This window comes from Rhineura floridana, chromosome 14 (assembly GCF_030035675.1).
Source record: "Rhineura floridana isolate rRhiFlo1 chromosome 14, rRhiFlo1.hap2, whole genome shotgun sequence".
In the NCBI taxonomy this organism is placed as follows: Eukaryota; Metazoa; Chordata; class Lepidosauria; order Squamata; family Rhineuridae; genus Rhineura; species Rhineura floridana.
Genome location: NC_084493.1, coordinates 1,279,343 through 1,306,384, shown reverse-complemented (window position 1 = coordinate 1,306,384; position 27,042 = coordinate 1,279,343). Strand labels below are relative to the sequence as shown.

The window sequence follows — 27,042 nt, the reverse complement described above, 5'->3', positions numbered from 1 at the left end:
TCTTCCTTTGCATATCCAAATATTGTTTGGTGTGGATACAGATTCCTTTCTGGCCCAAACGAGTATCAGCACTCTACCCAGAGCTGGAGATATTTCTGTGGAGCAAACTGACTGACTGAGTGCATTTACAGGGGCCCCCAGCTCAGACTCAAACTCTGTTTTACTCCGCTGTCTGAGCTCCCAGCAGGACAGCATCTAGATTGAGACTGGGAACCTCCGCACGTTCCCAGAGTCCAGCTCCCACAAGGCCCAGTTAACATCATCAATGATAAGTATTTAAATATTAAATATTAGACGGGCGCCATCTCTGTTATCTTTTCGGCACCTATTGAACAAGCCTTTTAAGTTGAGACCTATCCCAGTCTGCATCCGTGTTGGAATTGCTTTTTAATATATTCTTAAACCTTTTCAAAAATGTTTTTAATTTTAGAAGATGTTTTGAAAGCTTCTTTTTAAGAAACGTTTTTGATGTTTTTTGTTTTAATGTGTTTTAAAGTTTGTTTGGGAGGAAGGGCAGGATACCTATCAATCAATCAAGGGAGTGAACAGTCTGGCAGCATCTGGAGGGGCACAGGTTCCCCAACCCTGATCTAAACCTATTAAGTAGAAACATAAGGCAAGAGGAAGCCCAGCCAGGCAATCATGTTTACTGTATCAGCCAAGACAAAACAGTCCCAGTGAGAAAACCAACGTTTTTTAAAAGAAGCCACATCAGGACAGGCAACAGTTATGACTTCTTGCACTCCCAGATCCAGCAGCCCCTCCAGAAAGTGAAGTCAACCCAAAGAAAGAGTGCTGGCAACCGCCTCCTTTCCAACCCCTCCCAGTTAAAAGTTCAGCGGACGCACCCAGGCACAGGGAACAAACAGCAGCCTCACCCAGAAAGAGGCCATCTTTGAGCCTTGATGGACGTGGAGGAGGAAAGGGTGGCTGAGGCGGCGGAGTCCTGAGAAGGCCAAGGCTGTCCCTTCAGTCCCCGGCAGTTTGGTCCGCTGAATCATCTGCTTCAATCAGCCAGGGGAGCAAGGTGGCAAGAGGCAGCCTTCTCTGCATGCAGGCTTTGCAGAAACCATAGGTGCAAACCACCAACCCACAGGGAAGAGGGCAAGCAGAAGGCTGAAGCATTTGATTGATCGCTATGGCCAAGAGGATACAAATAAGGTGGGAAGAAAACAGTCCTATGGAAGGCAGGAAACTAAAAATCAGAATAGGGGGGAGAGACAGGAAGGAAAAGGCTGGAACAATGGAACTGGCCTGAAAAAACAGAGCACGCACGCTCTCGCTCTCTCTTGCATGTACTGACACAGAGAGAACCAAAGCAGCTAATCAAGGAGAAAGAGATCGGGACACGTCATAGGAGTAATAATTAGACTACTGCAATGTGTTAAACATGGTGCTGCCTTTGAAGGCATTTTGGAAATTCCAGCTAGTGCAGAACCCAGTGGCCTAATTGCTGACCTGGGTTAAGTCGGTCCACACATACAACAATTCTGGCACAGTTGCACTGGCTACCAATTAGTTTCCTGGCTCAATTCAATTCAGTTGTGCTAGTTTTGACCTATAAAGCCTTATGGAGCTCAGGACCTTAATATCTCAAGGACCATCTCTCCCTGCATGACCCAACCCAGACCCTGCATTTGTCATCTCAAGCCCTTCTTCATGTGCCCCCTCCATGAGAGGCCCAGAGCGTGGCAACACAAGAATGGACCTTTTCACAGTGGGCCCCCCGCTGGCTATGGAATGCCCCCCCCCCAGGGAGGCATGCCTAGTCCTTTATCCATTTTTAGGCGCCAGACAAAGATCTTCCTTTTCACTCAGGCCTTTGGTATGCTATCTTAGTCCTTTTTGGGGTGGAGGTGTTAAATTTTGTATATCTGTATATTAAATTTTGCCACCCTGGGCTCCTACTGGGAGGAAGGGCGGCATATAAATCTAACAAATAGTAAATAATATTGTACATTTTAAAATTTGGTTTATACTGTATGTTTTTAAAATGTAGGTATGAGGCGACTAACCAATTAAATAACAACAACAACAACAACTAATAATAATAATTTGGCACTGCCGGAGAGAACTTCCCCAACCTAGTGCCTTCCAGATGTTTTGGACTATACCTCCCATCAGCCCGAGCCAGCATGAGGGCACTGGGTTGGGGAGTGCTGAACTGGCACATGGCTGTGCAAGTGTCAGGTAGGAGGATGTGTGCTGCACCAAATTCAGATCTCCGTTTGGCCAAGCAACTGACTGGTAGCCTTGGGTGGCAGCATGCCTGGATAGTTTTTTACAGGGACAATGCAACCTGCTCTGAATTCTCAGGACAGGGTGGGGGAAAGGGCATGGGTCACCTGCTGAGGAAAAAGGATTTCATGCCAGCAAAACCTCCCACAGCCCAACATTTTCTCCCCAAGCTCTGGTACAATTGGCTCCATTGCAGAATCAATTTGGCATCTGCAAAATGGCCTCAACCACCAGAGGCACAAAGACAGGTCCAGGCGACACGGAGCAGCTATTTCAGGAACATCTGAAGGATGCAAACAAGGAACAGGGATATTTTTGTTCCTGTTACATAGGGCACTGCTGGACGTACAAAAGGCCAGAAACGAGATGGGAGCAAATTCACAGGGGATGCATTTGAAGGGGGGGGGAGAGAGAGAGGAGAGGGAGGGAGAGAGATCAACACATATCAAAAGTAAGAGCCAAGGGGCTGCTTGCTTTCCTCAAAAGCACTGCCACCTCACTTTCCAATAAAACAATTTTTATCTAGAGCATTTTTTTTACCCTGCTCTTCAACCAAACTGGGTGGAACCAATCTTTTCTGCTCAGGAAACAGCTCTGCTGAACAGAACTGGATTTCATCTGAAGGCCACTGGACTTTCAGGAGTACATTCCACATCCTGGCTCCTCGGAGTTGTTACTGAGGAGCTTCGCCTCACTGTTGTTTTAAGTATGCCCCTTGGGACCTTGACTCTGAACTCTCCAAGTTGTGCCCAGGAAAGTGTGCAGATCAAAATCTGAGGCTTACCGGGCAAGAAGGTTGCAGGTTGTGCTTGCTGACTTCCACCTACGTTAATAGGAAGGACTTGCCACCAGCTGTGCTAAGAGAGTAAGACCTCCAGAAAACGCAAATACCTTGGTCTCTGCCTGCCCTCTAACCTACTCAAGCCAACCAAGGCACATCTTGATTGGGCTCATTTCAGAGTCCCACTGACGGTACTCCATACCTAAGGCGCAGTGAACCACCAGTAAACGCATTATAGGACAGCTATGGAGAGCCATTGGCCCTCCAGATGTTGCTGAACTATAATTCCATCATCCGTGGCCATTGGCCATGCTTGCTGGGGCTGATGGGAGTTGTACTTCAGCAACATCTAGAGGGCCAAAAGTTCCCCACACCTGTTAAGGTACTCAATCACCTATTAGGAACCATCAAGGATACAAACCTCCACCCATGTTGTACACACAGAGCCCCCTTCGCACCCCACATATTTGCAAGGAAGTTTAGTTCCAAATAATGCTCTAGATACCGTCCCACTTACTATTTACTTAGTCCTGAGAAAACTCTTCTCTCAGGTGGCCAATCCAGTAAGGGCTATCCAATTCTAAACATCAAGCCTGGTCTGCGCATGCCTGGCTTTAACACAGACTTGTTTCACTCCCGTGTTAGTTCCGTGGCTCTCCCTACTTCATTTCCCTTTCCATGTGATCCTTCCTAGCATGGCCTTTCACCTTCTTCAAGAAGCCCCCTCCCCAGTTATCTCTTACGTTAAAGGCCAGCCTTCCGCATCCTGGTACCTTCCAGATGTTTTGGTCTACAAGCCCCATCAGTCTCAGAAGTGCTGGCTGGGGCTGTAGTCCCAAACATCTGGAGGATACCAGGTTGAAGAAGGCTGTGTTAGGGGATCACTTGTTTGTTACTCCCTCATCACCTTCCAAAGCTTAGCCTTGCTACCTACATCCACACATTCTTCTCACTCATTACCCTGCACTTCGCCCATATCAAAATTTAGATGGCAAGCGCTGCTTCTCAGGACCTGTTTGCTTATGCAACTCTAGAGCACTGTAAGACGTGACTGGAAAAAACTTGTTTCTTTCTTCCCCCCCCCCAACATTTTAAGGTGAATAAGGTTTGGCAGGCAGCAACACACACCCAGCCTTTAACAGATGAAATAGAAAAGTTTATTTGGGGGCCTGTAAACATCCCCTCCCCCCCCAAAGGAAAATAACAATTTCAGAAAATGTGTGAGACACAATGGAAAATCCGTCCTATGTTACAAGGTGCATTTGAACGCAACAGACAAAAGCAAAGCCCAGAGTTCTTCCCCTATGCAGGCAAAGAGCACAGACTTAAACCCACATGTTTACCCTCCCAACACCAAAACAGCACATGAACCCTCCCTCCCCTCCCAAGTTGAAAGCACGCATTTGTGTTTGGTCCTCCCCACTCTGTTGGAAACGAGAGTTTGTTTGGGGAAGGTGGGGAGGGGGTGACAATACATCAAACCATCATCAGCTTCGTTTCGAGAAAAACAGGCCTAGAAGCATGCACCAGGCTCAGACTATGAAATGTCACATTCCAGCCACATTCCAACACCAAAAACTGATTCAATGAAGCACTCCAGAGAAGGCTCTCTTCTTTAAGAGATCCGTTTCTGAAGAAAGCAACTTTGGTGGCAATAGTTCCATCTGAAGACACAAACACTATTCACTTGACACTTATGTCAGCTGTGCAGAAAGACATGTGCAAGAGGAGACCGTGGACGAACGTGGAACTGGGCAGGTCAGGTGCAGAGATCCAAGAATCCCTTCCAGTGATGTGCGCGCTTGCACACACACTCACACCGTCCACACGCACTGTTAGTGAGAAGCTTACACAGCTTTCCGATGATACTCTGGAGGTGCAACCTCATAGTCGCTTGCGCTGAACAACGTGGAAGCATTCTTCGCTAGATACCTGTACACGGGGAGGAAAGAAAAGCCACAGGCTTGAATTTCACATGGAAGCCAGAATGTTGGCTTAGTTTGTCCCAATCTGGCAGGCCAGAGCAATATGGTCACTTGGAGCAATCTCAATACTTTCTATTGGCACAGAAATCTGGGGCTTGACCTTGTTGTGTTAGCTCGGCTTTGCAAGGGATTTCAAAACAGACACCCGCCCAGCTCACACCTTGATTGCATGCATGCTTCCCCTTGGCCCTGTAACCACCCTTCCTGCATGACTCTGAAGAACCAGAACAGAAAGCCAGGACAGCCCTGAGGTGCGCCTTGAAGCTGCGGGGAAAGGGAAGCTCATCTCCTGTCCTCCCGTGCTGAAAGAGGCTCCTGTAACTTCACAGGTGCCCGTTCAGACTAATCGACACAGAAATCTAGCATTTCAGAGGAAGGAGTGCCAGCTCCAGTTTTTATTGGTTGCGTTTGTTATATTTATTAGATGCTTTTCCTCACAAAAGTGACCCAAAGTGACATATTAAAACAATCTCCTCCTCTTCCCAACATCCTTGTTTTTCCATGCGCAGGGACCTCCTTTCTCCTCCCTTGCGGGAGCAAGCATCGAGTGGCAGAATGATAGTGTGGCCTGCCATGACTTGGCAGCAGAGGAAATCCTAGGAAAGATTTCCAGAGGGATTGCTGGGATGTGCCTCCTGCAGCAAAAACAAGGCAGCTTATGGCACTTTAGAGGATTCAAACTGGGTCCAAATGCTATCAAGAATGAGGCAGACTGTCTTCGGAAGAGCATTTATGGCACAGCAATAGCTGGGGTCATAGCACCAGAGTGGATCCTTTGAGACCTGGCACAGTGAGCTAGGACTTGCTGCATCTACACTTCCTCTTAAAAAGCCGGGGTGGTGGTGGAAATGCAACACTTTTTCTAAATCCATGGGACTGAAAGACTACTGAAGAGGTCTTTCGAGTCTAGTTCCCACCTACCTCAAGAGAGATCACCCATCACCATTGGCACATGCCAGCCCTCAAGATCACCAAGTGATAAAAACACAGTTCTGGTAACATGCTGGAGGGAGACATAGCCTTGGAGGTGCCTACCTACAACAACACTACCACCACCCAGCAAGCCTTTTGCACAAGGACCAAGGTACCTCTCAACTCCACACAACTCAAAGGTGATCTGTCATACATACTTTAGGAAGTCGTGCAAGTAGTTCAACAGCAAGGCCAGGCTTTTCTCATCAAGGGGCGTGTAAGCAAGCATTGCTCCAATCCGGACTGTTTTGATAGCAATTTGAGAAGGAGAAGAAAACAACATTAAGTGAAGTGTTTCCACAACTCATAAAAGCACCACCTCTATACTTCCAGTTAAGTTGTAAAGCCATCACATTATACAGGTCATGACTAGAGCGGATTTTTAAAGAGACACACTAGTTGGGACTAGTTTACGTTTGGGACCACCTTACTCCATGTGCACCTCTACTCAAGCACTTCATTGTGCAGAACAGGCACTGTGACAGGTGCCACATAACATCCATCCCGCACTTGCAGGAAGTCGTTCTTTTAGTGTGGCAGCACCTACTCTTTGGAACTCCCTGCCTATTGACATCAGGGCAGGCGCCTTCGCTGTATTCTTTTGTGTCCAGCTCTGTTTTTCCATCACAATTCTTAAGCCTGTTACAATAATTTTATATTGAATTACTGAACTGCTTTGTGCAGATGGGACCCCCCCCCCCAAAAAAAAACAATGTTACACATGTGAAGGAACAGGATTGTATACAAGACGTGGAGTGTCTCATGAGCCAGGTAAGAAAGGGCTCTAACTGACATTTAAAAGGATTGCTTGAGGAAGTCACACATTCAAATGCAGGCATGTTCACAAAAAGAAGTGGCTCTCTTTGTAAAAAATAAATAAATAAATAAATAAATAAATAATCTTTTAGGCTAGCCTTCCCCAACCTGGTGCCCTCCAGATGTTTTGGACTACAACTCCCATCAACCTCAGCCAACATGGCTGTGCTCCCATCAGCTCTCAACATTTTATGGCCATGCTAGTTGGAACTGATGGAGGTTATGGTCCAAAGCATCAAGGTGGAAAAGGCTGTTGTAGCCGTTTGTCCCACAAACAATGTACGTACCGAACAACCGCAGGAGGTGGGGAGCTCCATACACCTGGGACATTGGTGCATCCGGATGATCCGCTAAGATTTCTGCGTACTGCGGCCTCTCGAATTTATAGAGCAGCTGAGTACCCAGCATTACATTGAAGTATTCTTTGATGCCTGCCACCACTTCGTTAACAGCATATTCTCTGGTGTACAGCAAGAAAAACACATGGTAAGCAACAGCCGGAACAGCCACCGCTGAGAAGGGAGGGAGGGGAAAGGGTCAACTGCATAAAGGCCTCCTTCTCTGGGGATTCCACCTGTCAGTTCACCTCCTGCTGATCTCAGGTTGTACTAGTGTGCATGTGCAGAGGGTTATCTTAGCAGTGCCTTCCAGATGTTGTTGGGACTCCAATTCCCATAATCTTCACCGGCGCTGCTGGGAGTTGAAGGGCAACAGCATCTGGAGGGCCACAGATGTTGCCCACCCACAGTGCTATCTGCTCTGCTCCTAGACAGGCCTTTGCAGCTAGGCACTTCTGGAGAGGTGTCTACTCTTGCTGTGGCAGCACCAGTGAGAGTCAACAAGGGTGGCAACGCTACAAGCTAGTGACCTTCTAGCCTGGGTATCAGGCAGAGGAAATCTGGAGCAGTACAGTGGCAGGAGAGAGAGTCAAATGGTGGCAACAACCAGCACCCACTATTTGCTCTTTTTTGACCAGCTTTTGCAGCTGGGTGAAAAGGTCTGTCTTAGGTATGAAAACAATACAGAATACACACAATACAGAACTTGTAGTTGTCTTTTTCATACTGTTAAAGCTATTTTTAAGTTGTTTCTATGTGTCACCTAGAGACTCATGTGGGGAAAAAGTCATAAAATAAAAAAATATTAATAAAAATAATAATCTGGAGGGCCATAGGCTCCCCATCCCCGGGGAAGAAGATTTTTTTTATTTGGGGGGGTTAATAGGTTTGGAAGCATTTTAGGAAGAACAGAAGGCGGTAACATCTCTGGGGTTTCCATCAGAGTTGCCTGGGCAGAAAAAAGAAAGAGGAAGTGGGGGGGGCATGGGGTCCATTTCCTCTTCTCCAACCTCCAGACAGTTAAACATCCCCATCCATAAGCAGTAAAAATAAAAGCAGCCCTCCTCCACAGTTTAACTGGGGGGGGTAGGAAGATGCAATTGTCACTACAATGACCTGGCTGGACAAACAATTATGGACCCGGGTTGTTCCTCCCGAGGTCTCTGTTCAGCAGCATAAATGGTGGCCTTTGCGAGGGTTTCTCCTCACACAGGAACCAACAGTTTCTGGTACTGCGGGCCCTAAGGCTGGCAGCAGAACATCATCCGCTTCTCCAGCCAGCGGCTGGACTGCCTGAGCAAGCAGAGTCTTTGGTCTGGTGTTTAGCATCACCCCCGCCCCATTTCCCCTTTCTACAGCAGAGAGAAAAGCCAGACATTAAGGCCCACTCCCCATCAGTTTGGCTGGGACTCAGTGCCATTTAGATTCCCCCCCTCTCGGTGGTCATTCCATCCAACCATAGAAGAACTAGTTCAAAAATGCGTCCATCCTTATTCCTTCTGTAGATGTCTATCAGAAGCGTACGTGCACACATAAAAAAATGAGCTTGTGGGGACTGTGATTTAAAAAAAAAAAAAAGACTCTGAAGAGCACCTAGAGAGTTCTGAGACTTTGTAAGTTCTCTTTTTTATGTTAGGGGGCTTCAACATCTGCGAGGAAGTTGCCTCGACTGGCACAGCCTCGGGGTCTCCACAGCAACCCTGAAATTGGGCAAGCGCATTCTGGATTGACTTTTTTGCACAGGGCAGGATACTGGTGAAGCAACAACTGGTGGCATTCCCAGGCCTTTGTCACAATTGGGCTATTACCAGACCAAGGCTGGGTTTGATCCAGCTGTCCACTTCAGGAGCCTGTTAAGATGGCCCCAGAGAGTTACGAGTTCAACTGGGTTCCAGAATGCTCCAGAGAACGTTTCAGGAGATTATTCATGGTACAGGCTCTGTAGAAGCCCTTGTGGATAAATGGAGTGAGATGCTTAGTGAGTCAACTGGTCAGGGTTGCTCCCTGGCACCCTCTTCCCTAGTTTCATCCAAAGCAAGCTCCATAGTTTACCTTGAGTGAGGGGAGAAGAGGACTACCAAATCTGGTTGAATGATTACTTGAGGCACAGCAAAAAAACCCAAAAAAGCTCATGCTGAATTTGATTCCTTTCTGCAGGACTATAAGGGGGCATTGAAGATACAGTTTCTTGTTTTAATCTGCTGTGAGTATGTTGAAAAACTAGCACATACATGCTTCATATAAACAAACAGGGAGTTTGAGGTCAGCCTCATTTCGGACAGCAATACTCAGCAAGGGCCCTTCTGACAGGCCCTCACAAACTCTCGCTTGAATCCCTCTTCCTTCTCTCCTCACTTGTTGTCAGTGTTTCCTCGAGATTTCTTGTAGTTTGCGTAATCCTCTAAAATGGCGTCAACATTCTTCTTGGCAGGAAGATAAAAGAGCTGTGGGGTAAAACAAGAGATCCCTGAGCCAACACAGAAAAGCTGGGAGGGAAATGCAACTCTTAAGTGGCTGGGACTTTCTCTTTTGAAGTGGAACCATCTTGCATGCCTTTCTAACCTCAAGGCCAGAAGACTGAAATTAACCCAATTTAGCTTAGAAGGAAAACCACCGTTACTGCATTTAAGAAACAGCAAAGCCCGAGACCAACCAACCGAGGTTACTGCAGACGCCTAAAAAGGATCAGTCCATTACCTGCTTTTGCCGGGTGATCAAATCCCAGTCATCTACAAGCCACGGTTTCAGCTCTTCTGGTATTTTTACCTTTACTTCAACTCTGTTCATAAAAGTTTCTTCCTAAAGAATAAAAGATGCAAGTCCTGTGTTTGGATGCAGCACCAAGGAGAACACATTCTTGTGCGCTGGAACCAGAAAACAAGGCCCATGAAATGGAAAGGGCATATGCCTTCCTGCAGGGTGTCAGTTCACGCAACAACGTTGTTCCTCTGAATTCAGAGATGCCGCAGCTAAGAAGATCCAAGGAACTGAGAACAGTCCTTGGGGCTATAAGGACAGTACACAACCACTCAGCAGGCCTGCAGAAGGAAGGAAGCACCAGCTATCTAATGAAGGAAGGAAGGAAAGGGTGAAGGAGGACACAGAAGGAAAGGATGGAGACTGTTACGCATTTCCTGGGGCTCCATGAAAGAAGTTACGAAGTTTCAAAGAGCTGCAATACATGCTCTGTGCCAATTAATCCAGATAATTAATCCAAGCATCCAGGGATCCCCACAAGTTAGCAAGGGATTAAAAAAAATATTATTGACCTCTACCCCCTCTTCCTGGTGAAGTGATCCAAGGACTGAGGTGGATCAAAAACATCTCAGGAATACTTTGCTTTTTCCGCATTGCAAGTTGACATGGACTACCTATGTACTGTCCATGTCAACTTGCAATGCAGAAAAAGCAAAGTAGTCCTGAGATGTTTTTGATCCACCTCAGTGTACTGAGACAGCTTGTATAGCACAGTGGGGAGGAGAGCCTGGCTGGGAGTCCAGAGTCTGTGAGTTCAAATCCCCGCTCGTGTCTCCTGGGCGTCAAGGGCCAGCTAAAGATCACCCCCACAGCGAGTGGCTCAGGGGTTGCGTGCCCTGCCGCCTGTGCAGTCGTGGGCAAGCTGCAGAGTCCCAAGGAGCCCAGCTGCAGACAAGGAAGGGGCTGGCTTGTGCAGCGGTGGCAAGCTGAGCAGGCCCTAGCCAGCTGGGGAGAACTAGCCTCAGAAGGAGGCAATGGGAAACCCCCTCTGGATACCGCTTACCATGAAATCCCTATTCATAGGGTCGCCATAAGTCGGGACTGACTTGAAGGCAGCCCATTTCCATATTTTCAACTGTGTACTGACTACAATCTAACAAAGTGAGCGCAATATAGAGCCTCAGATACCCCAAAATACTTACACTTTCAACAGTAGGATCTACACGGGCCCTTTTCTTCCTGGGAGGCTGAGGGTTTTCATTCGTGCTGCTGCCTTCGCCAATTCCAGGAGCTACACAGACACAAAAAGAATCACTGCTATATTTTCAGCTAAACATTTTACACAGATGGCACTTCACATACAACGCATACTCACGGGGGGGGGGGTGTTGTCTATTGAGCAGTACCAGAAGTCATACACAATGCATCGCAATGGCACAGCAGCCCCTTTAAAACAGTCATTGGTATGCCCTCAGTTGCTCAGAACTGCTTCTGCAATGTCTTGATCAGTTAATTGTTTATAAACCTTGTGATCAACTAAAACATGCATCCAATTTATTGGGCAAAAAAAGAATGGTTCCATTACAAGTATCAAGTATTTCCAAGGCCTAAAGATGGCAGGCGCTACTTAAGTGACCTTCCCCCATCGCTCTGTTAAGATGGTGCTTGCTATAACATATTCAAGGACACTTTTAAAAAAGGCAAGTATTGTTTTATTTAGAGCAAGCCATATTCAGTAGTCTATACATGCAAATTTAATCTGGTAGCTGATTAAAACTCAACTAAGGCTGCAATCCATGTCTACTCAGAAGTAAGCTCCACTGGGTTCAATGGGACTTACTTCCAGGTAAGTGCATACTGGATTGCAGCCTAAGACTTCTAGGGCTGTCACCTGATTAGAATAGTTTTAATCATCAAAAGTAATTAACCTCTTTTCTTGTTTAAAGATACCAATATAAGATTCTTCCAAGGTCCAGCAGAACGTTCACTGAAGGGGGGAGTCAGTTTATTACCTCTTGCATTGGAGTAGGGCTGTCTCTTGATGCTTATTTGTATATATGTAGAATGAAGAGCTTTGAATATATTACTTCTTCAAAACAACAGTAAAAAAATTGCCTCAAAATAACTATTGACTGCTACAGCAGCTTTTTGCAACCTGGAGCCTTCCAGATGTTTTGGACTACAGCTCCCATGGGCTCCAGATAGCACAGCGATGCTGGCTGGGATGTGAGGAGAGTTGTAGTCCAAAGCACCTATGGACGGGGGGGGGGAGGGTGGTCACCAGGTTGAGGAAGCCTGTGCTAATGGACTCTTTGTTGGCCAGCTTCTACATGCTTGTAGCAGAAATGAAGAAGGAACTTGATAGGAATAAGTTGTTCAGTCTCTTCCCACGGAGGAGGCTGCTTTCCCCCAACCAACTCAATCCTAGCCAGGGTTTCTAAAAAAGACTTTAATCCCATCGTTGCTGGACACAAAGACTTCCAGCTTCTGATCCCATAATGCAGGTGTGGGGAAACTTTGGCCCTCCAGATGTTGCTGAACCACAACTCCCATCAGCCCCAGCCAACATGGCCAATGGCTAGGGATGATGGGAACTGTAATTTACTAAATGTCTGGAGGGCTACAGGCTCCCTATCCCCTGCCATTACGCTTTCACATCCCTAAACTTTAAGATCAAGACATTTAACAGTATCGTAGTACACTAGGTATGAACTTCAAGAAAGCCTAGGTCTCCACATGCCAATCATCCACTCTTCTTCACGAACTGCCTAATGCACCCAGGAATATTCCCAGCACAACGGAGCCAGGTTCCAGTAGCTTCTGTTTGGAAGCCACCCTGCTGAGTATGCCATCTTTTCACTGTTACAGAAGCACAACTATAATGTTGGTTACAACACTGAAAATCTGGAAGTACACTCTAGACACACCTCTACCCTGGCCTTTGACCCATAAGATGTGCATTCTTAGGAGCCACCCTATTCATTTGACTGCAATTTGTTTTAAACTGTTTTTAATGTTGTATTTTAAATTGTTGCAGGTAATAAATCAAATGTAACAATACTAATATTAATACTAATGAAAGAGGGACAGCTAAAAATAGGTGCTCTTACTTTTCTGTTTGTTCTTTTTGGTCTTCCTGCCAAGGGAAAAAGAGAGCGGTTACTAAACATGCAAAGCATTTACAGTCCTAGTACTTCCAGAAAAGTTCCTGTTTCATGTCTCCTAAGCCCAAGCGCTTGATCAATAAGCATTTAACCGAGCCACTTCGGGGGGACAAAGTGCAAGGCCCCATCACCAGCTTCTAACACTGAAAGGGACGTCATCCAAGCAAGATAACCTTTGGCATACCCAGGTGTTATTGAAGATGCAGCTCTCTCGGCATTTGCGAGAATACAGGAAGCAAGATCGAAATGCGTTTAACTCTCTGCAGAGCTAGTGAACTTTTCCATTACCTACCATACCTGCAGCTGCAAAGACACAGTAGAAATGTGCATCACCTTTAAAAAAAGGTAAGACACAGGAACAAGCAGCCTTTCACCCCAATAGTGGGAGCATGGCAGGCCACCCAACCTGAAGGACCACCTTCCCCTATATAGACCTGTAAGATCACTTAGAATTTCCCCAGTGATCTTCTTGTGGCACTGCACCCTACAGAGCTGTACAGGGTGGCACCCAAAAACTGGCATTTTCTGCTGTTGCCCATTCTATGGAATGCTCTTCCCTCCTTCTGCCACATGTGAAGAAGCAGCAACTATCAGTTGCTTCAGATGTCTTGTGAAGACTTATCTTTATGTCCAGGCTTTTCCCGACCCATACAATCTGACCGTTTCAATCTTCTGAATTTCTGTTTTATTCACTCTTGTATGATTTTATGTGTTTTATATTGGTTTTACTGGTTTTCAATTGTGTTTTTGTTTTAATACATATTGTTTGGTTTTTTGACTGTATACCACTTAGAGATTTTTGAAATATTAAGTGGAGTATAAATGCTTTCAAATAAATAAACTGCCTCCCTCGACAGTTGACAAAAGAGTTGAGCCACAATTCCAGCCAACATCTGAAAATCCTGGAGGACACACCGATGCACTTTGGTTAGGCAACTGCTGGCAACTTACAGCACCAATCAAAATCTGTCCAAGCTGTGCCCTACGCTGTCTTTCATAGCAGGAGTCAAACATGTCAATTTATGCCTGCTGAAGAAAATGGCATGCTGCTTCCAATGGCTTTAAGATGTTGGAGAGCTAAAGTGGGGTAGTGGTTAGGGTGTCAGACTAGGACCTGAGAAATGACCAGGGTTGGAATCCCCATTTGGCCACTGAGGCTCACTGGGTGACCTTGGACAAATCACAGTCACTGTCTCTCAGCCTAAACTACCTCAAAGGGTTGTTGCAGGGGATTAGATGAGGAGGGAGAGAATTGTGTATACCACCTTGAGCTCCTTGGAGAAAAGGTGGGATATGAATACAATATAAATAAATAAATATCTTATCAGGAGGTCCGTTCCGCACAACATAGGAAGTGGACCTTTAGTGTAGTGGCACCTAACTTTTGGAATTCCCTCCCCTTAAATATTAGACAGGCGCCATTTCTGCTATCTTTTCAGAGCCTACTGAAGACCTTCCTGTTTCAACAAGCCTTTAAGTAGAGACCTTATCCCAGTCTGTGTCTGTGCTGGAATTGCTTTTCAGGATGTTTTAAAAGCTTTTCTAACATGATTTTTTAAATATGTTTTGTTGTAATATGTTTTTAAAGATGTTCCGTTTTAATATATTTAATGTCTGTGTTTATGATGTTTTAGAGTCTAATTTTTAGTGTTTTTGTTTGCCGCCCTGGGCTCCTACTGGGAGGAAGGGCGGGATATACATTTAATAAACAATAATAACAAATAATAAAGCCTACCCCCCCACCCATCCCCCAGTTCAACTGTGAGAAGAGTGCTTGAATTACAAACACACTGCCCGGCTCGCCACAGGACAACTTGGTCATTCACATGCAACATTTGAGAATCAAATCGAGGGTCATCGAGAGCTACTGGAAGAAATGCAACAGCGCAAAGAGGAGCTATCAACTGGAGGGCGGAGAGCTTTGATCGAGAACACTTTAGAGCAAGTCGGATATATTAAGAACTGCAGAAACAGGTCCTCTACCAGCTATCTCTAGGGAAGAAATGCTGTTACCCGTGTAATATGCCAATACATCATATCTGCAGAGACAGAAACTTAAGAGTCTGTGGGAAATCTATACATAGCAAGGAAATCTGGATTTCAGGATGAAGATCCTGGTGTGACAATCGATCCTTAACTCACCGTGTCGATATTGCAGGGGTCTCCAAACTGCAAACTGTATGCGCTCCATCTCGTCTGAAAAATCTAGGCACAATGGGGGTTGAGTTAAGGAGAGAGTGTCAGACCTGACACATGGAACCTTGAAGAGAATGCAGTTCAGTTCAGCTTGAAAAAGCAACACAACTTTTAGAGGAAGTCATAGTCCCATTCAACAAATGTCTGGAGGGTGGGAAGCCTGCCTGGACTGATATCTCTCCCCCTACTTTTAATGTTGTTTTGGTCAAAGGACAATTGAACAGATCTGGGCTCCGAATCGGTGCATTCTATCTATCCATCCATGAAAGCAAGACCAGGTTGAACTCCAAGCCTACACAGATCACTGGTATTATTTTCTCAGAGGCTACTCAGAGCAGCAGCCCCTGAGAAGAACAAGATATCCCGATAGCTGGCTAGTTTCCTTCGAAGTCAACGGCAGCTGCACATCTTACCACCTGCTCACTTAAGAGCACTCAACATTAAGGAAAAACTAGGGCTCAAGAATTCCTGCAATATTCTGGAAGTAGCACCTATTAAAATAAAGTATTTCGAACCATTAAAACCCCAGCCTCTTGGAAACCATGCTGAACTAACTGTCCTTCAGGGTTCTGTATTTGGAAGGGAGCTCTGTCAAAAGTAAAGTCAATCCAACACACCAGATTTGAAAGAGAACGGAAACTCCTTTGCTAAACTTAAGAATGGTCTGTCACATCTAAAGAAGAAAATGCTATGACATACAGCTAGGCTGCTTCAGTCCCATTGAAGTTAATGGGACTGAAGCAGCCTAACATTCCAGTTTGCATTGCAACCCAAGGACTGAAGCTTCAGGGCAAGATTTACGAAGCCATGGCTTACAGCGCTGATTCGAAAACAGTCTACTTATAGTTTTTCATTCTGGCATTATTCAGACCTCCAAATATACACTCTCTCTCTCAAGTTAACAGTGTACCAACTTGGGTCTTGAATATGCCAATTTGCATAATAAATGACAAAGCTATCAGAAGTAGTGAAAGGAAGCTACTTTTCCAAAGCAACATTCCACATGCACAATCAGTACAATCTTAATCTTTGGAAATATGCTTGTTAGGATCTTCAAGGGCAAAAGATTCTGAGGGAAAGACTTTTTCTAAAACAGAAAGACCACACACAGAATAGTTTCTTACACTTCAACATTTTTCTGCTGGAGACCGGACGTTTTCTTGCCTGGAGCAGCACCTCTCATCTTTCCTTCTGCATACTGTTCCCTTTTAAAAAGAAATCCATTGAAAGGGGTTTTAATCAGAGGCATCTCTACACCTTTGTAGCTACGGCTATGTGCCTTCACCATCAACCCAAGAGACCCTGAGATAGAGTGAAGTATTATTAACACTCCTAAAACGATAGACTGCGAAAAAGACAAATAATTGGGTGTTAGAACAAATTAAACCAGAACTGTCACTAGAAGCAAAAATGATGAAACTGAGGTTGTTATACTTTGGACACATAATGAGAAGACAGGATTCACTAGAAAAGACAATAACGCTGGGGAAAAACAGAAGGAAGTAGAAAAAGAGGAAGGCCAAACAAGTGATGGATTGATTCCATAGAGGAAACCACAGACCTGAACTACAAGATCTGAACAGGGTGGTTCATGACAGATGCTTTTGGAGGTCACTGATTCATAGGGTCGCCATAAGTTTTAGTCGACTTGAAGGCACATAACAACAACAACAAAACTACAAATCCCAGGATTACTTTAGAGCAGTCGTCTTCAACTTTTTCAGAGCCAAGTCCCACCTATAACCCAGACAGACATTTAGGGACCCCACTTCTTAAATGTTTGCTGTGTGTATGTAGTGTGGCAGTGCTGCTGTTATGACCCCCCCTTCAATCAGGTTGCAACCCAGCAGTTGAAGGCCAATGCTTTAGGGCAACCTTTGCCAACTGCTGAACTCCAGATGCTGCCTTGAGAATTTTTGTGTGTGAAGAGCAACTAGCAAATATAATAAAGCACAATCTTCTGGACTACAACTGGCCGGGACTGATGGGAGTTGCATCCCAAAACATCCGTGCCAAGTTGGGGAAGGCTGCTGTAGAGGATCTGCCAGACTCGCAGAGCTTGGAAAAGTTACTGTTTTGAACTACAACTCCCATCAGCCCCAGCCAGCATTGTAGTTCAAAAAGAGTAACTTTTCCAAGCTCTGTGCCAGAGCTAAACGTTACCACCCTGGGACCTCTGGTGAAACACGTTAATTAAATAAAAATACACAGAAAGTGTTCCACAGTGTATGTTTGAAGCCCTATTTGGGTAACTACAGTGCAACTCCCAAGAAAATCTCGCCTGCTTCAGCCAGGGGCTCCCTACAGAGAAGGACAACTTCTCCCCACTGGGGAGGGCGGGCTGCCGAACTGACACCCTCCCCCCAAAACCCAGATAATGCTTTATATTCAGCCGCATCTCAAGTAGGAGCAAAACACATTTGCCAGTAGTGCATCTCTTATTTCAACATGCAGTTTTTATGATTTCATTAAAACTTAATTTTTTAGGCTTCTTTTGCACAGTGGATATTTCCATTTTTTCCCATCAACAGAAAATTAAAACGAGGGCAATTTGAAAAGCAGGCTTACAGATATTGTCATGCCAGAAACCTCTGAAAAGGAACTCACTTAAAATTGGGAGCAGCAGAAACAGGAAGATCCAAGTACAGTATTCGAAAGCAGCCACATAGTCCCCGTCACACTCCAGTACAGCCTTCGGCAACCTGGTGCCCTCCAGACGTTTTGTGCTGTAAGTCCCATAATCATCATCCCCAACCACTGCAATTGCTGCCTGTTTGGAGCTGGAGTCCGACAACATCTGGACGGCACCAGGTTGACAAAGGCTGCTGCAGCATGACCAATATACAAGGCCTAGGACGGGTCAAGGCAGGCAAGAGGCAGCTTGGATTTTAATGGCCGGAATCCCCAACCCCTTCCCACCCTTCCTTCCTTCCATATAAGTGGATGGTGGCCACTCACTCCTCTAGAGTACTGCACTGGGAGACACACTGCAGTCCAGCCCTCACCCACAGGAATCTTGTAAAGAGCACAGAATAAACTCCACCCCCTCCCCATGGCCTTGCAGTATACAAGCCCGCCCTAGACACGCCACCCATCACAGCAACATACATGTAGTTTCTAGTAAGAGCCATTACAAATCATTTAGAAGGGGATGTTGGAAAAACAAATGGCCTCCTGTGAAAATTGGGCTGGGGGAGGGAGGCTTGAGAGAAAATATCTGCTGCCCTTGCCTGCCTGCAGATGTCCACTTCTTTCAAGCCTCCATGCCTGACCCCTCCCCCCCAAAAAGAACGAACTGCTGCAGACGAGGCACCACATGTTGTACACCCACCTGGCTTAGTCCCTCCATTGCTAGGCAATACTTACTGATTGGCCTTTTGGAGTTCTTTCTGCTTTTGCAGATTGGTGTCCACGTATTTGAGCACTCTGCTTTCCGGAACCCATTCATCCCAGCTGCAAGGAAAGGAGAGAAGTTATCCCAGCCCATTTTCCAGCCATTAACTCAGTGACCTCATAGGAAGCCAACAAACCTGGCTTTTGTGACTTGCAGCCTTGCATATCACACAGTTGCAAATACACACACACACACTGGGGATTTCTCCTAGTTTTCAGAACTCATTGCGTTGTCAACAATTACACAATCGATACGCGTGGATAAAGGATCATTGTTCCAGCTGTTGCAGTTTTCATTAAAAAGTACTTTGAAGTTAGCTGAAAACTACATCCCTGGAGAGAAAGCGGAAACACTTCCTGATTGGCTGACAGGATGACAACATCATGATTTATCTTCCCCAGCTACTGTTGATCCATTTGCAGCTTATTCTGTGGGGTTTACAAGCACTCACACAGAACCTTTTCTTAAATAGCTTTGTCACCATCTGTCAGGCTCCCAAACCCTGCCAGAACTTTCACTGTGTCTTTCCTGAGCAATCTGCTATCGCTTTCTGCAGGACACAAAAATCTTGCCTTGGCACAGCAGGCTTTTTGAGACAGTTGTAGCTGTGGGACAGTGGAGTTCAAGAACACTTGAGTTACTCCTTTCCCCACACGCACCCCCAGGAAGCTCAGGAATGGGGGGGGGGGAGCTGTTCACAGCCGAAGGCAGGCAACAACAGAGGAGGGTTACGAGATTTCAGTAAAAAAGAGAGAGGCCATGGAAGGTGTATAGTCTGATGCCTCGATCATCTCCCACACTGCAGGGGGAACTGCCCTCCCCCCCAGTCTTGAGGGTAGGGACACACAGAGATGGGGGCAAAGCAGGAGGACTGTCTATGTCCTGTGAGGAGACAGTGGGTAGATTAAGGCTCCTTCCATGTATTGGCTTAACCCTGGTGGGGAGGGGAGCAGTCCTCTACTTACGAAATTTCAGTTACAAAAGTAATACCAGTCAGACTTGGGGCACTGCTTGAATCTAAGTAAGGGTTTGCTTATTTTTTCAGGTAAATTTGTCAGTGTCTGCAGGAACCGTTATCACTACCCCTAATCACTACAGGGAACAGCTGCAGCACTAGGGGGACTAGAGAAGACCTGCCCTGCGAGTGAGTCCCTGAGTAACTGGGTGCTTGCTGCTTGCTCCTCTGGGTTGCTGTCTCCTGAGACAGTGGAAGTCCCTGGTAAGTGCTGCAAGGACTGGGACCCCCTGCCTGACCCTGACTCCAGAGACAGGCTGCAGTCAATCTTGCAGCCTCTTATATCAGCTCCTGGTTGGGTCAGGGGGCATAAAAGCCTGGCTGTCCTTGGGGTTTGCCGACGGCGGGGTCTCCATCATAGGGGCAACACCAAAGGGGGTTACCCCTTGGGCAGTCCCAAAGGCGAGGGCACTACCCCCTTCTATTTATTTATTTATTTTAATCCATCTAGAGGAGATTGCTAGTGGGGAGAGTGTGTGCTGCATGTGTAGTTCCTACGCAGGGTGAGAGCCTGTGCAGTGAACTGAATGATAGGAGAAAGTGCCAGATGGCTTCAGAGAGAGCATCTACAACTGGCAGAAGGCTGGCCCTCCCTGGGTGTGAGACGGGGGTGGAGCAGATGTGCCCAATGTGAAAGATATTGAGTGGGTCTGACTGTTCTCAATTCTCTCAGAGGCCTACTGGAATAACTGGTTCACACAGGTTATGTTGGTGGGCTCTTGTTGGGTCAATATTAGGTGTTTAGGAGGAATCTTAGTAAGGAGAAACATGGGTGATGCCACCCCAATTTCAGTGATCACAGGTAGAGGGAAGTATCGCCATGGGGAAGTGGGGAAGTACCACAGAAGATGAGGGCAAGGCTACATACACCTTGCTCACTCCCACTCCTCCTATGGATGGGATTCTCATTCGTCATCTGCTGTGCCCACTGGTCTATGCGTGGTGGTGTTTAATGCCAGATCAGTACACAATAAGACCACAGTCATCCATGATTTGATTGTGGATGAAGGTGCCGATCTGGTGTGCATTACTGAGACCTGGGTGAGTGAGCTGGGAGGAGTTGATCTGACCCAGCTTTGCCCACCGGGATACTCAGTGCAACACCAGCACAGGCTGCAGGGATGGGGGCAGGAGTTGCTGTGGTCTACAGAATTTCCATCTCTGTCACCAGGAAACCACTCTGTCTTGGAGCTGGCTGTGAGGGCCTGCACCTGGTGTCAGGCCAAGGAGACAGGAAACTAAGGTTGCTGCTGGTGTACCATCCACTCTGCTGCCTGGCATCTTCTCTGACTGAGCTGGCAGAGGCCATCTTGGCTGTGGTATCGGAGGAGCCCAGAACGATAGGCCTGGGTGATTTCAACGTCCATGCTGAGACTGCCTTTAGTGTTCCGGCTCGGGACTTCATGGCCTCCATGATGAGTTGTCACTGGCCCAATGCATAGGGCAGGGCACACCCTGGGCTTGGTTTTTGCCCCAGATGAAAGAAGGGGTGGTCTGGTGATGGGGTGGTGGATGCCTGGTGATGCTTAGACTTATGGCTCCAATCCTCCCTGCAGGGGTGGTGGACAGATTAAGATCACTACCTCCACCACCCTTCCCTGTGGGACTTCTGCCTGGCAGACGTGCATCTTGCAGGACCAGGCCCCAGGTACCCAGCCAGCTGTGACTGATTTCCACCACCTGTCCCTCTTTGGAGGGATACATAAGCCGGCTGGCTGAGGTGGCCTGGGTTTTTGTGTGTGTGTGTGTGCTGGTCGTGGGTCATCTTTTTTTTTTTTTTAATTTAACGTTTTAATGTATTGTTTTTATCTTGTTCGTCGCCCAGAGTGGCTGGACAACCAGCCAGATGGGCGACTAATAAATTTAATAAATAAATAAATAATAAGATGGTCCACCCCAAAGACTAATGGAATCCACTGGATTCTTGAATGCCCTGGAGAGTTCCCAGTAGATAGAGAAGGTGAGCCCGTTGAAGCCCTTGTCATGCTGTGGAACAGCGAGACGCATCAGGTTCTTGACACAGTTGTCCCTGAGTGCCTTCTCTGACATTGTGGAGCCCAGTTTGCACCTTGGTACACCAGTGAGCTAAGGGTAATGAAACAGCCTGGATGATGGCTAGAGCGCACGTGGCAAAAGATGTAATGCGAGGCTGATCAGGCACGAGTACAACATCATAACCATGCCTACTGTGTGGCAGTGAGGGTGGCGAAGAAGGCCCACTTCTCTGCCTCCATCGCATTCTCAAGGAGCCGTCCAGTGGAGCTTTTCCGTATTGTCAGGGGTCTGTTGTTAACTCCAGGAAATTGAGTTTTAGACGCTTTTGAGGCGCACTGTGAATTGTTTGCAAGGCACTTTGAGGGTGCCCCATCCACATCTACTGTAGTCCCCAGTGAGGTGTCCAGTGCAACATCTGCTGCAACTTCTTGGGAACGGTTTCAGTTGATGCGGCCTGATAATGTAGACAAGGTGCTTGCAATGAGACAGCCAGCAATATGTCCTTTCGACCCTTGCCGGCTTATTAAAGCTTGCTGAGGGGGGTTGACTGAGTGGATCCAGGGTGTGGTCAATGCATCATTCCGGGAGGGAGTGGTTCCAGCCACCCTGAAAGAGGCGGTGATCAGACCGCTCTGGAAAAAGCCCACCCTGGACCCATTACTTTGCAGCAAATACCCCCTTCTTAGGGAAGGTGATTGAGAGGGTTGAGGCACAGCAATTAAATACTCTTGGATGAAACAAATGATCTTGGCCCATTTCAGTCTGGGTTCAGGCTTGCTAATGGTTATCGCCAACATGTCACCCCACTGCTGAAAGAATTGCACTGGCTGCCCATTTGCTACCAGGCCAAGTTCAAGGTTCTAGTTTTGGTGTATAAAGCTTGGGACCAGCATACCAGAAAGACAGTCTTATCCCTTGCATACTCAGTTGATCACTGTGCTATGCAGGTGAGGGCCTCCTGCAAATACCATCTTATCAGAAGGTCCATTCTGCACAACATAGGAAACAGACCTTTAGTGTGGTGACACCGGCCCTTTGGAATTCCCTCCCCTTAAGTATTAGACAGGCACCATTTCTGTTATCTTTTCAGCACCTACTGAAAACGACTTTATCTCAGTCTGTGCCTGTGTTGGAATTGCTTTTTAATATGTTTTTAAACCTTATTTTTTAAACAATATGTTTTTAAAACTTTTTTTAAAAAGATGTTTTAAAGCTTTTTAAAAATGTTTTTAAATATGTTTTGTTTTAATATATTTTAAAGTCTGTTTTTATGATGTTTTAAAGTGTTTTTAGTGCTTTTGTTTGCCACCCTGGGCTCGTATTGGGAGGGAGGATGGGGTATAAATCAAATAATAAATAAAATAAATACCCAATCTGTCATTAAGCTTTTCCCATCCTAGTGCCCTCCAGGTGTTTTGGACTACAACTCCCATCAGGCCCAGCAAGCATAGCCATCCTCCAGCATCACACAGCTGTGCTAGCTGTGGCTAATGGTGGTTGTAGTTCAGAACATCTGAAGGGCACCACGCTGGTGAATGCTCATGTAAACAAATACTATTATAGGACTGATACTGAAATCAGAGAGCGAGGAGAAATCCCTGCTTACAGGTTGATTCACACGGTCAGTAACTATCACTCCAGCAGGAGGTGAAGAACTGAGTATCTTCATGAATTCCCAAAGCTGTGTTGGGTATTCGTTTTGCCCAAAGACCTTGGTATTGTGGCACTAAACACAAAACGTCACCTTTCTAGTTTGGCCCTGCTATTGTTTGATGAATATTGAAACTCCAGCCTTCAAGCACCTCAGAGTAACTTGCAGTAAAATATGGAGACAATTCTTACATTAAAAAAAGCTTAACACAACAAATCATCCTAAGAGCAGCCCTGCAGGATCAGTTCAAATGAGGCCCACCTAGTTCTGCACTGTACGCTCACAATGGCCAACCAAATGCCCTTATGAGACACTGGCAAGCAGGATCTGAGCGCTCTCGCTACTTGCGATTCCCAGGACCTGGTATCCAGAAGCAATAATAGCAAATAATTTAAAAATCTATTATAGCTGCAAAATATTAATACACATCTCAGAATAAAACAGATCAACCAATGTTAAAAAGCCTAGGAAAATAAAAAGGTTGCTTGCCTGGCACAAAAAAGAGTGTACCAGGTGAGCCTGTCTGGGGAAAGCATTCCCAAGCCAGAACACCATCACTGAGAAGGCCCTTTCCTCAGAAACCATCCTTCAGACAGTGGAAGAACCTAGGGAAGAGCTTCTTCTGTGGAACCCAATGAATGGGCACTCGCATGCGAAGACAGGTGATCTGGTATTAAGCTATGAAGGGCTTTAAAAATCAATACCAGCCCTGTGAATCAAGCCCAAACATGGACAGGGAGTCAGTGGAGTTGGTGAAACGCTGGCATAACAACACCTGTCCTCAGTTAGGCCTCTCGGATAGGTGCCATATTCTGGATAGCAGTTACTGAACTACATTCCGGAGCAGATGCACATCTAGTGCATTGCCGTAGTCTAACCTAGAGGGTACCAGAGCACAGGTAACTAAGGGCATGCTACTCTGTACTCTGACCAGTGGCAGTCCTGCAGGATGTTAGGCAGAGGTCTCTCTCTCACACACACATACACATATCCTTTTAACTGGAAATGCCAGAGATTGAACCATACAAAGATGATGCGGGCTGCTAGTCACAACACACTTAATCCCACTAGCTTCTTATCTTGTAAATTGGCTGAAGTTGCCAGAGAACCGAAGGGGTGTTTATCGCTGCTGTTCACTGTATTTTATTTGTTGGTTTTAAGAATTGTTTTATCGTTATTTTGGTATTTTTATTATCATTGTTACAAGCCCCCCTGTGTTCTATTTTGGAGGAAGGGTGGGATATAAATCAATCAAAGAAATAAAACGAGCATCGTTTACCTTTTTTAAAAAATAATAATACTCACTTCTTATTCCAACCACTGTAATGTATGAAGTATTTCACTTGTTTGTCCTTTATAGCGACCTTTACACACTAGAAGAAATAAGGAAGTTTGTCAGTCACTCAGCAAGCATACGAGCCATTAAGATACTTTCATGTCACTTTGGGCTGGATGAACAGTTATATGACATATGCATTGCCCCCAGCCAAATTGGGTCCCTTGCTGTGGCAAAATGATCTGGGAGTTTCCCAGCATGCAAACCCTGGACCACCCTGCTCCTTGCAGCTGGGAACATGGTGGCTGCCCAGAGGGCACCATGCCCCCAGTCACTTGCAACACTGGCTGTCTCTCTTAGCAGGAGGAATAAAACACCATCAATACTGCAGAAGGACTTCAAAAGGAAGGCGGAGGGAGAAGACCAGAGAACGGGAGCCTGGACGCATGTGGCTGCTGTGTTTGCACAGGCTGGCAGAGGAAAGCAGGGTATGTGAACCAGAAAATTAAGCTGGAGCCCCAGAACAGTTTTTTAAGCCTAGCACACGTGTGTGTCCCACCCTGCCCCCCTTAATCCAGCACTGCCATGGGTGGGTTAACATCGTTAACTGCCAAAGCAAACTACAGCCAACATACCTTTGCTTCATAAAGAAGAGGTCCATGGAAACACAGCACCCGTTCACCTGTGAGAAAATTTCCATTTAGTAGGAAAAGCAGGCCTAGATGTGCGCACACCCCTCCCGCAGAAAAATATTACTGTAACACCGAAGATGCAAGAAGCTGTTAATGTTCAACTTATTATTTCCACTCTTAATAGTTACACAACCTTGAGCCACCATTTTGCCCATCCACTGACCCAAATTGCATGCCTGTTCAAAAGCCATTGGGCATTCCCAAGGGTTACTGCTGCAGAAACGGTGTATTTTTACTTCCATAGTTGCACCACACACAGAAAAATCTGAGGATTTCATCTGTATGGATGAAGCAACTGCACTTTCTCAACCGATGTCTAGGCTGCACAGGACAATGACGAAGCACGCCTACACGTATGAACACCCCCCATTTACATGTTGCAGAACACACGTGTTTCCAACCTCGGGGTCAATGGCAAGCAGCCTCCCTGGTAAGTAAGAGGCGGCCTGTTTTTGAGCCTTCCTAATCAAGGCCATCCAGACTGACCCAGGGCCGGGCGCTCTCTCTCAAGCTGTGCCATGCTGCCACCTTGGGCAGGCGCCCCTTCTGCCCGGGCACCCACCCGCAGGAGGGGCGGCAGTGGCCCAGCGGGGCTGCCTCTGCAGGGAACTGGCCGCCCAGTGCTGGAAGCAGGATGAGGGCCTGCGGGGGGCGGTGTCGGGCGGCACCTTGGCCTGGCCCAGCAGGCAGGGCGTCTCCCCAGAGCCGCAGCCCCCACCCCCAAAACAAACGCCGGCCCTGGCCAGAGCGGGGCCGGGGGGCAGAGGGGGTGGGGAAAACACTCCTTGCTGCTTCCCCCGCCCCCCCCGCCCTGACAAGCAGCGGACGGGCGCCTTGCAGGCCTGCCCCCCCCAGACCCTCCTTGAGCAGCTGGGAGTGGGGGAAGCGGGTTCCTGTGCATGCACTGACTGACAGAGGCGGGGGCAGTCACCTCTTCCCCACGAAGGCCGCCCACCCCACCCGGGCTCCTCGTCCTCCTGCTCACCCTCTTGGAATTTGGGTTTGGGGTCCTGCTTGGGCGCCATTTATAAGCGACTCCTCCGCCTCCCCCTCCCCGCGGGGGCTTCTCAGCTGCGTCGCCGCATTATGGCAAGCAGAGGGGGCGGCTCGGCGCATGCGCGAGCAGGAGGGGCGGGGCAGCAGGAGGAGTCTGGGCCTTGTAGTCTTTGCCTGCTCCTCCTCGCCTTCCTCCCCGTTAGTCTTCCCTGGGCGCTGCTGCTGCTGCTGCTGCTGCTGTGGCCGGCCTGTCTGTCTGTCTGTCTATCTGGGCTCCTCCGGCCACTGGGCTTCCCAGGCCGCCGCCCTTTATGGGGAGCTTTTCAAATCAGCCTTTGGAAACATAATGGCGACATGGTGCAAAAGAGCCGCGCGCCTAACGTGGGGCTCGAACCCGCGACCCTGGGATTAAGAGTTCCATGCTCTACCGACTGAGCTAGCCGGGCGCCGGGAGAGGAGCTACCGCGGGCCGGGTGAGAAAGGCGAGGAGGGCCAGGATTGTGGCAGGGAGGCCTGTGCCTGCTGCTGCCAGCCAGGCCCCGCCTGACAAGGAACCAGCCCCCACGACGCGGGGGGGGGGGAACACAAAATTGGACCAGTGTTGGATTTCACCTGCTTTCGTGCCATGCTTTACTTTGTGTCATGTTCTATTGTATTGTAGGCCGCTTAACGTTTCCCCCCCCCAATATTAAGCAGGCTAGAATTTTTTTAAAAGTAAACAAATAAAAACATGACAGGCTGCGCAGAGGGAAAACAAGTCAATACATTGCAACATATTACCCGTTAACTTAAAAATTATGTCTATTTGCTCATTCATGAAGCGCTGCAGCACGATC

At 47.1% G+C, this 27,042-nt stretch overlaps 1 protein-coding gene and 1 non-coding gene across 4 annotated transcripts; both read right to left on the bottom strand.

Annotated features, from left to right (window-relative positions):
• Positions 1-4,153: 4,153 nt before the first annotated feature.
• MORF4L1 (mortality factor 4 like 1) lies at positions 4,154-26,321 on the bottom strand. Of its 3 annotated transcripts, none has more exons than XM_061595147.1 (13): positions 26,142-26,321; positions 25,154-25,200; positions 24,548-24,615; positions 18,554-18,640; positions 16,312-16,392; positions 15,134-15,196; positions 12,938-12,963; positions 11,030-11,118; positions 9,828-9,929; positions 9,486-9,574; positions 7,080-7,252; positions 6,135-6,219; positions 4,154-4,951 (listed from the first exon to the last, which is right to left on the bottom strand). In XM_061595147.1, exons 1-13 carry the CDS (start codon positions 26,233-26,235, stop codon positions 4,867-4,869), a joined length of 1,089 nt encoding a protein of 362 aa, XP_061451131.1. In that variant the 5' UTR covers positions 26,236-26,321; the 3' UTR covers positions 4,154-4,866. The 3 variants fall into 3 exon arrangements, with proteins under 3 accessions (XP_061451131.1, XP_061451132.1, XP_061451133.1); XM_061595148.1 differs by having other exon boundaries at positions 26,196-26,318; XM_061595149.1 differs by lacking the exon at positions 25,154-25,200 and having other exon boundaries at positions 26,196-26,280.
• Positions 26,322-26,579: 258 nt separating this feature from the next.
• Positions 26,580-26,652, bottom strand: TRNAK-CUU (transfer RNA lysine (anticodon CUU)). The gene has a single exon. It is a non-coding gene; the product is annotated as a tRNA-Lys (tRNA).
• Positions 26,653-27,042: the final 390 nt, after the last annotated feature.

Bases quoted from the DNA above. Each gene is read 5' to 3' on its own strand.
- MORF4L1 (XM_061595147.1), bottom strand. From the start codon at position 26,235: ATGGCGCCCAAGCAGGACCCCAAACCCAAATTCCAAGAGGGTGAGCAG. The intron at 16,393-18,553 runs GTAAGTATTGCC...TCTTTTTAAAAG, and splicing joins GAACTCCAAAAGGCCAATCA to GGAACAGTATGCAGAAGGAA. The intron at 4,952-6,134 runs GTATGTATGACA...CCCCGTGTACAG, and splicing joins TACTTGCACGACTTCCTAAA to GTATCTAGCGAAGAATGCTT.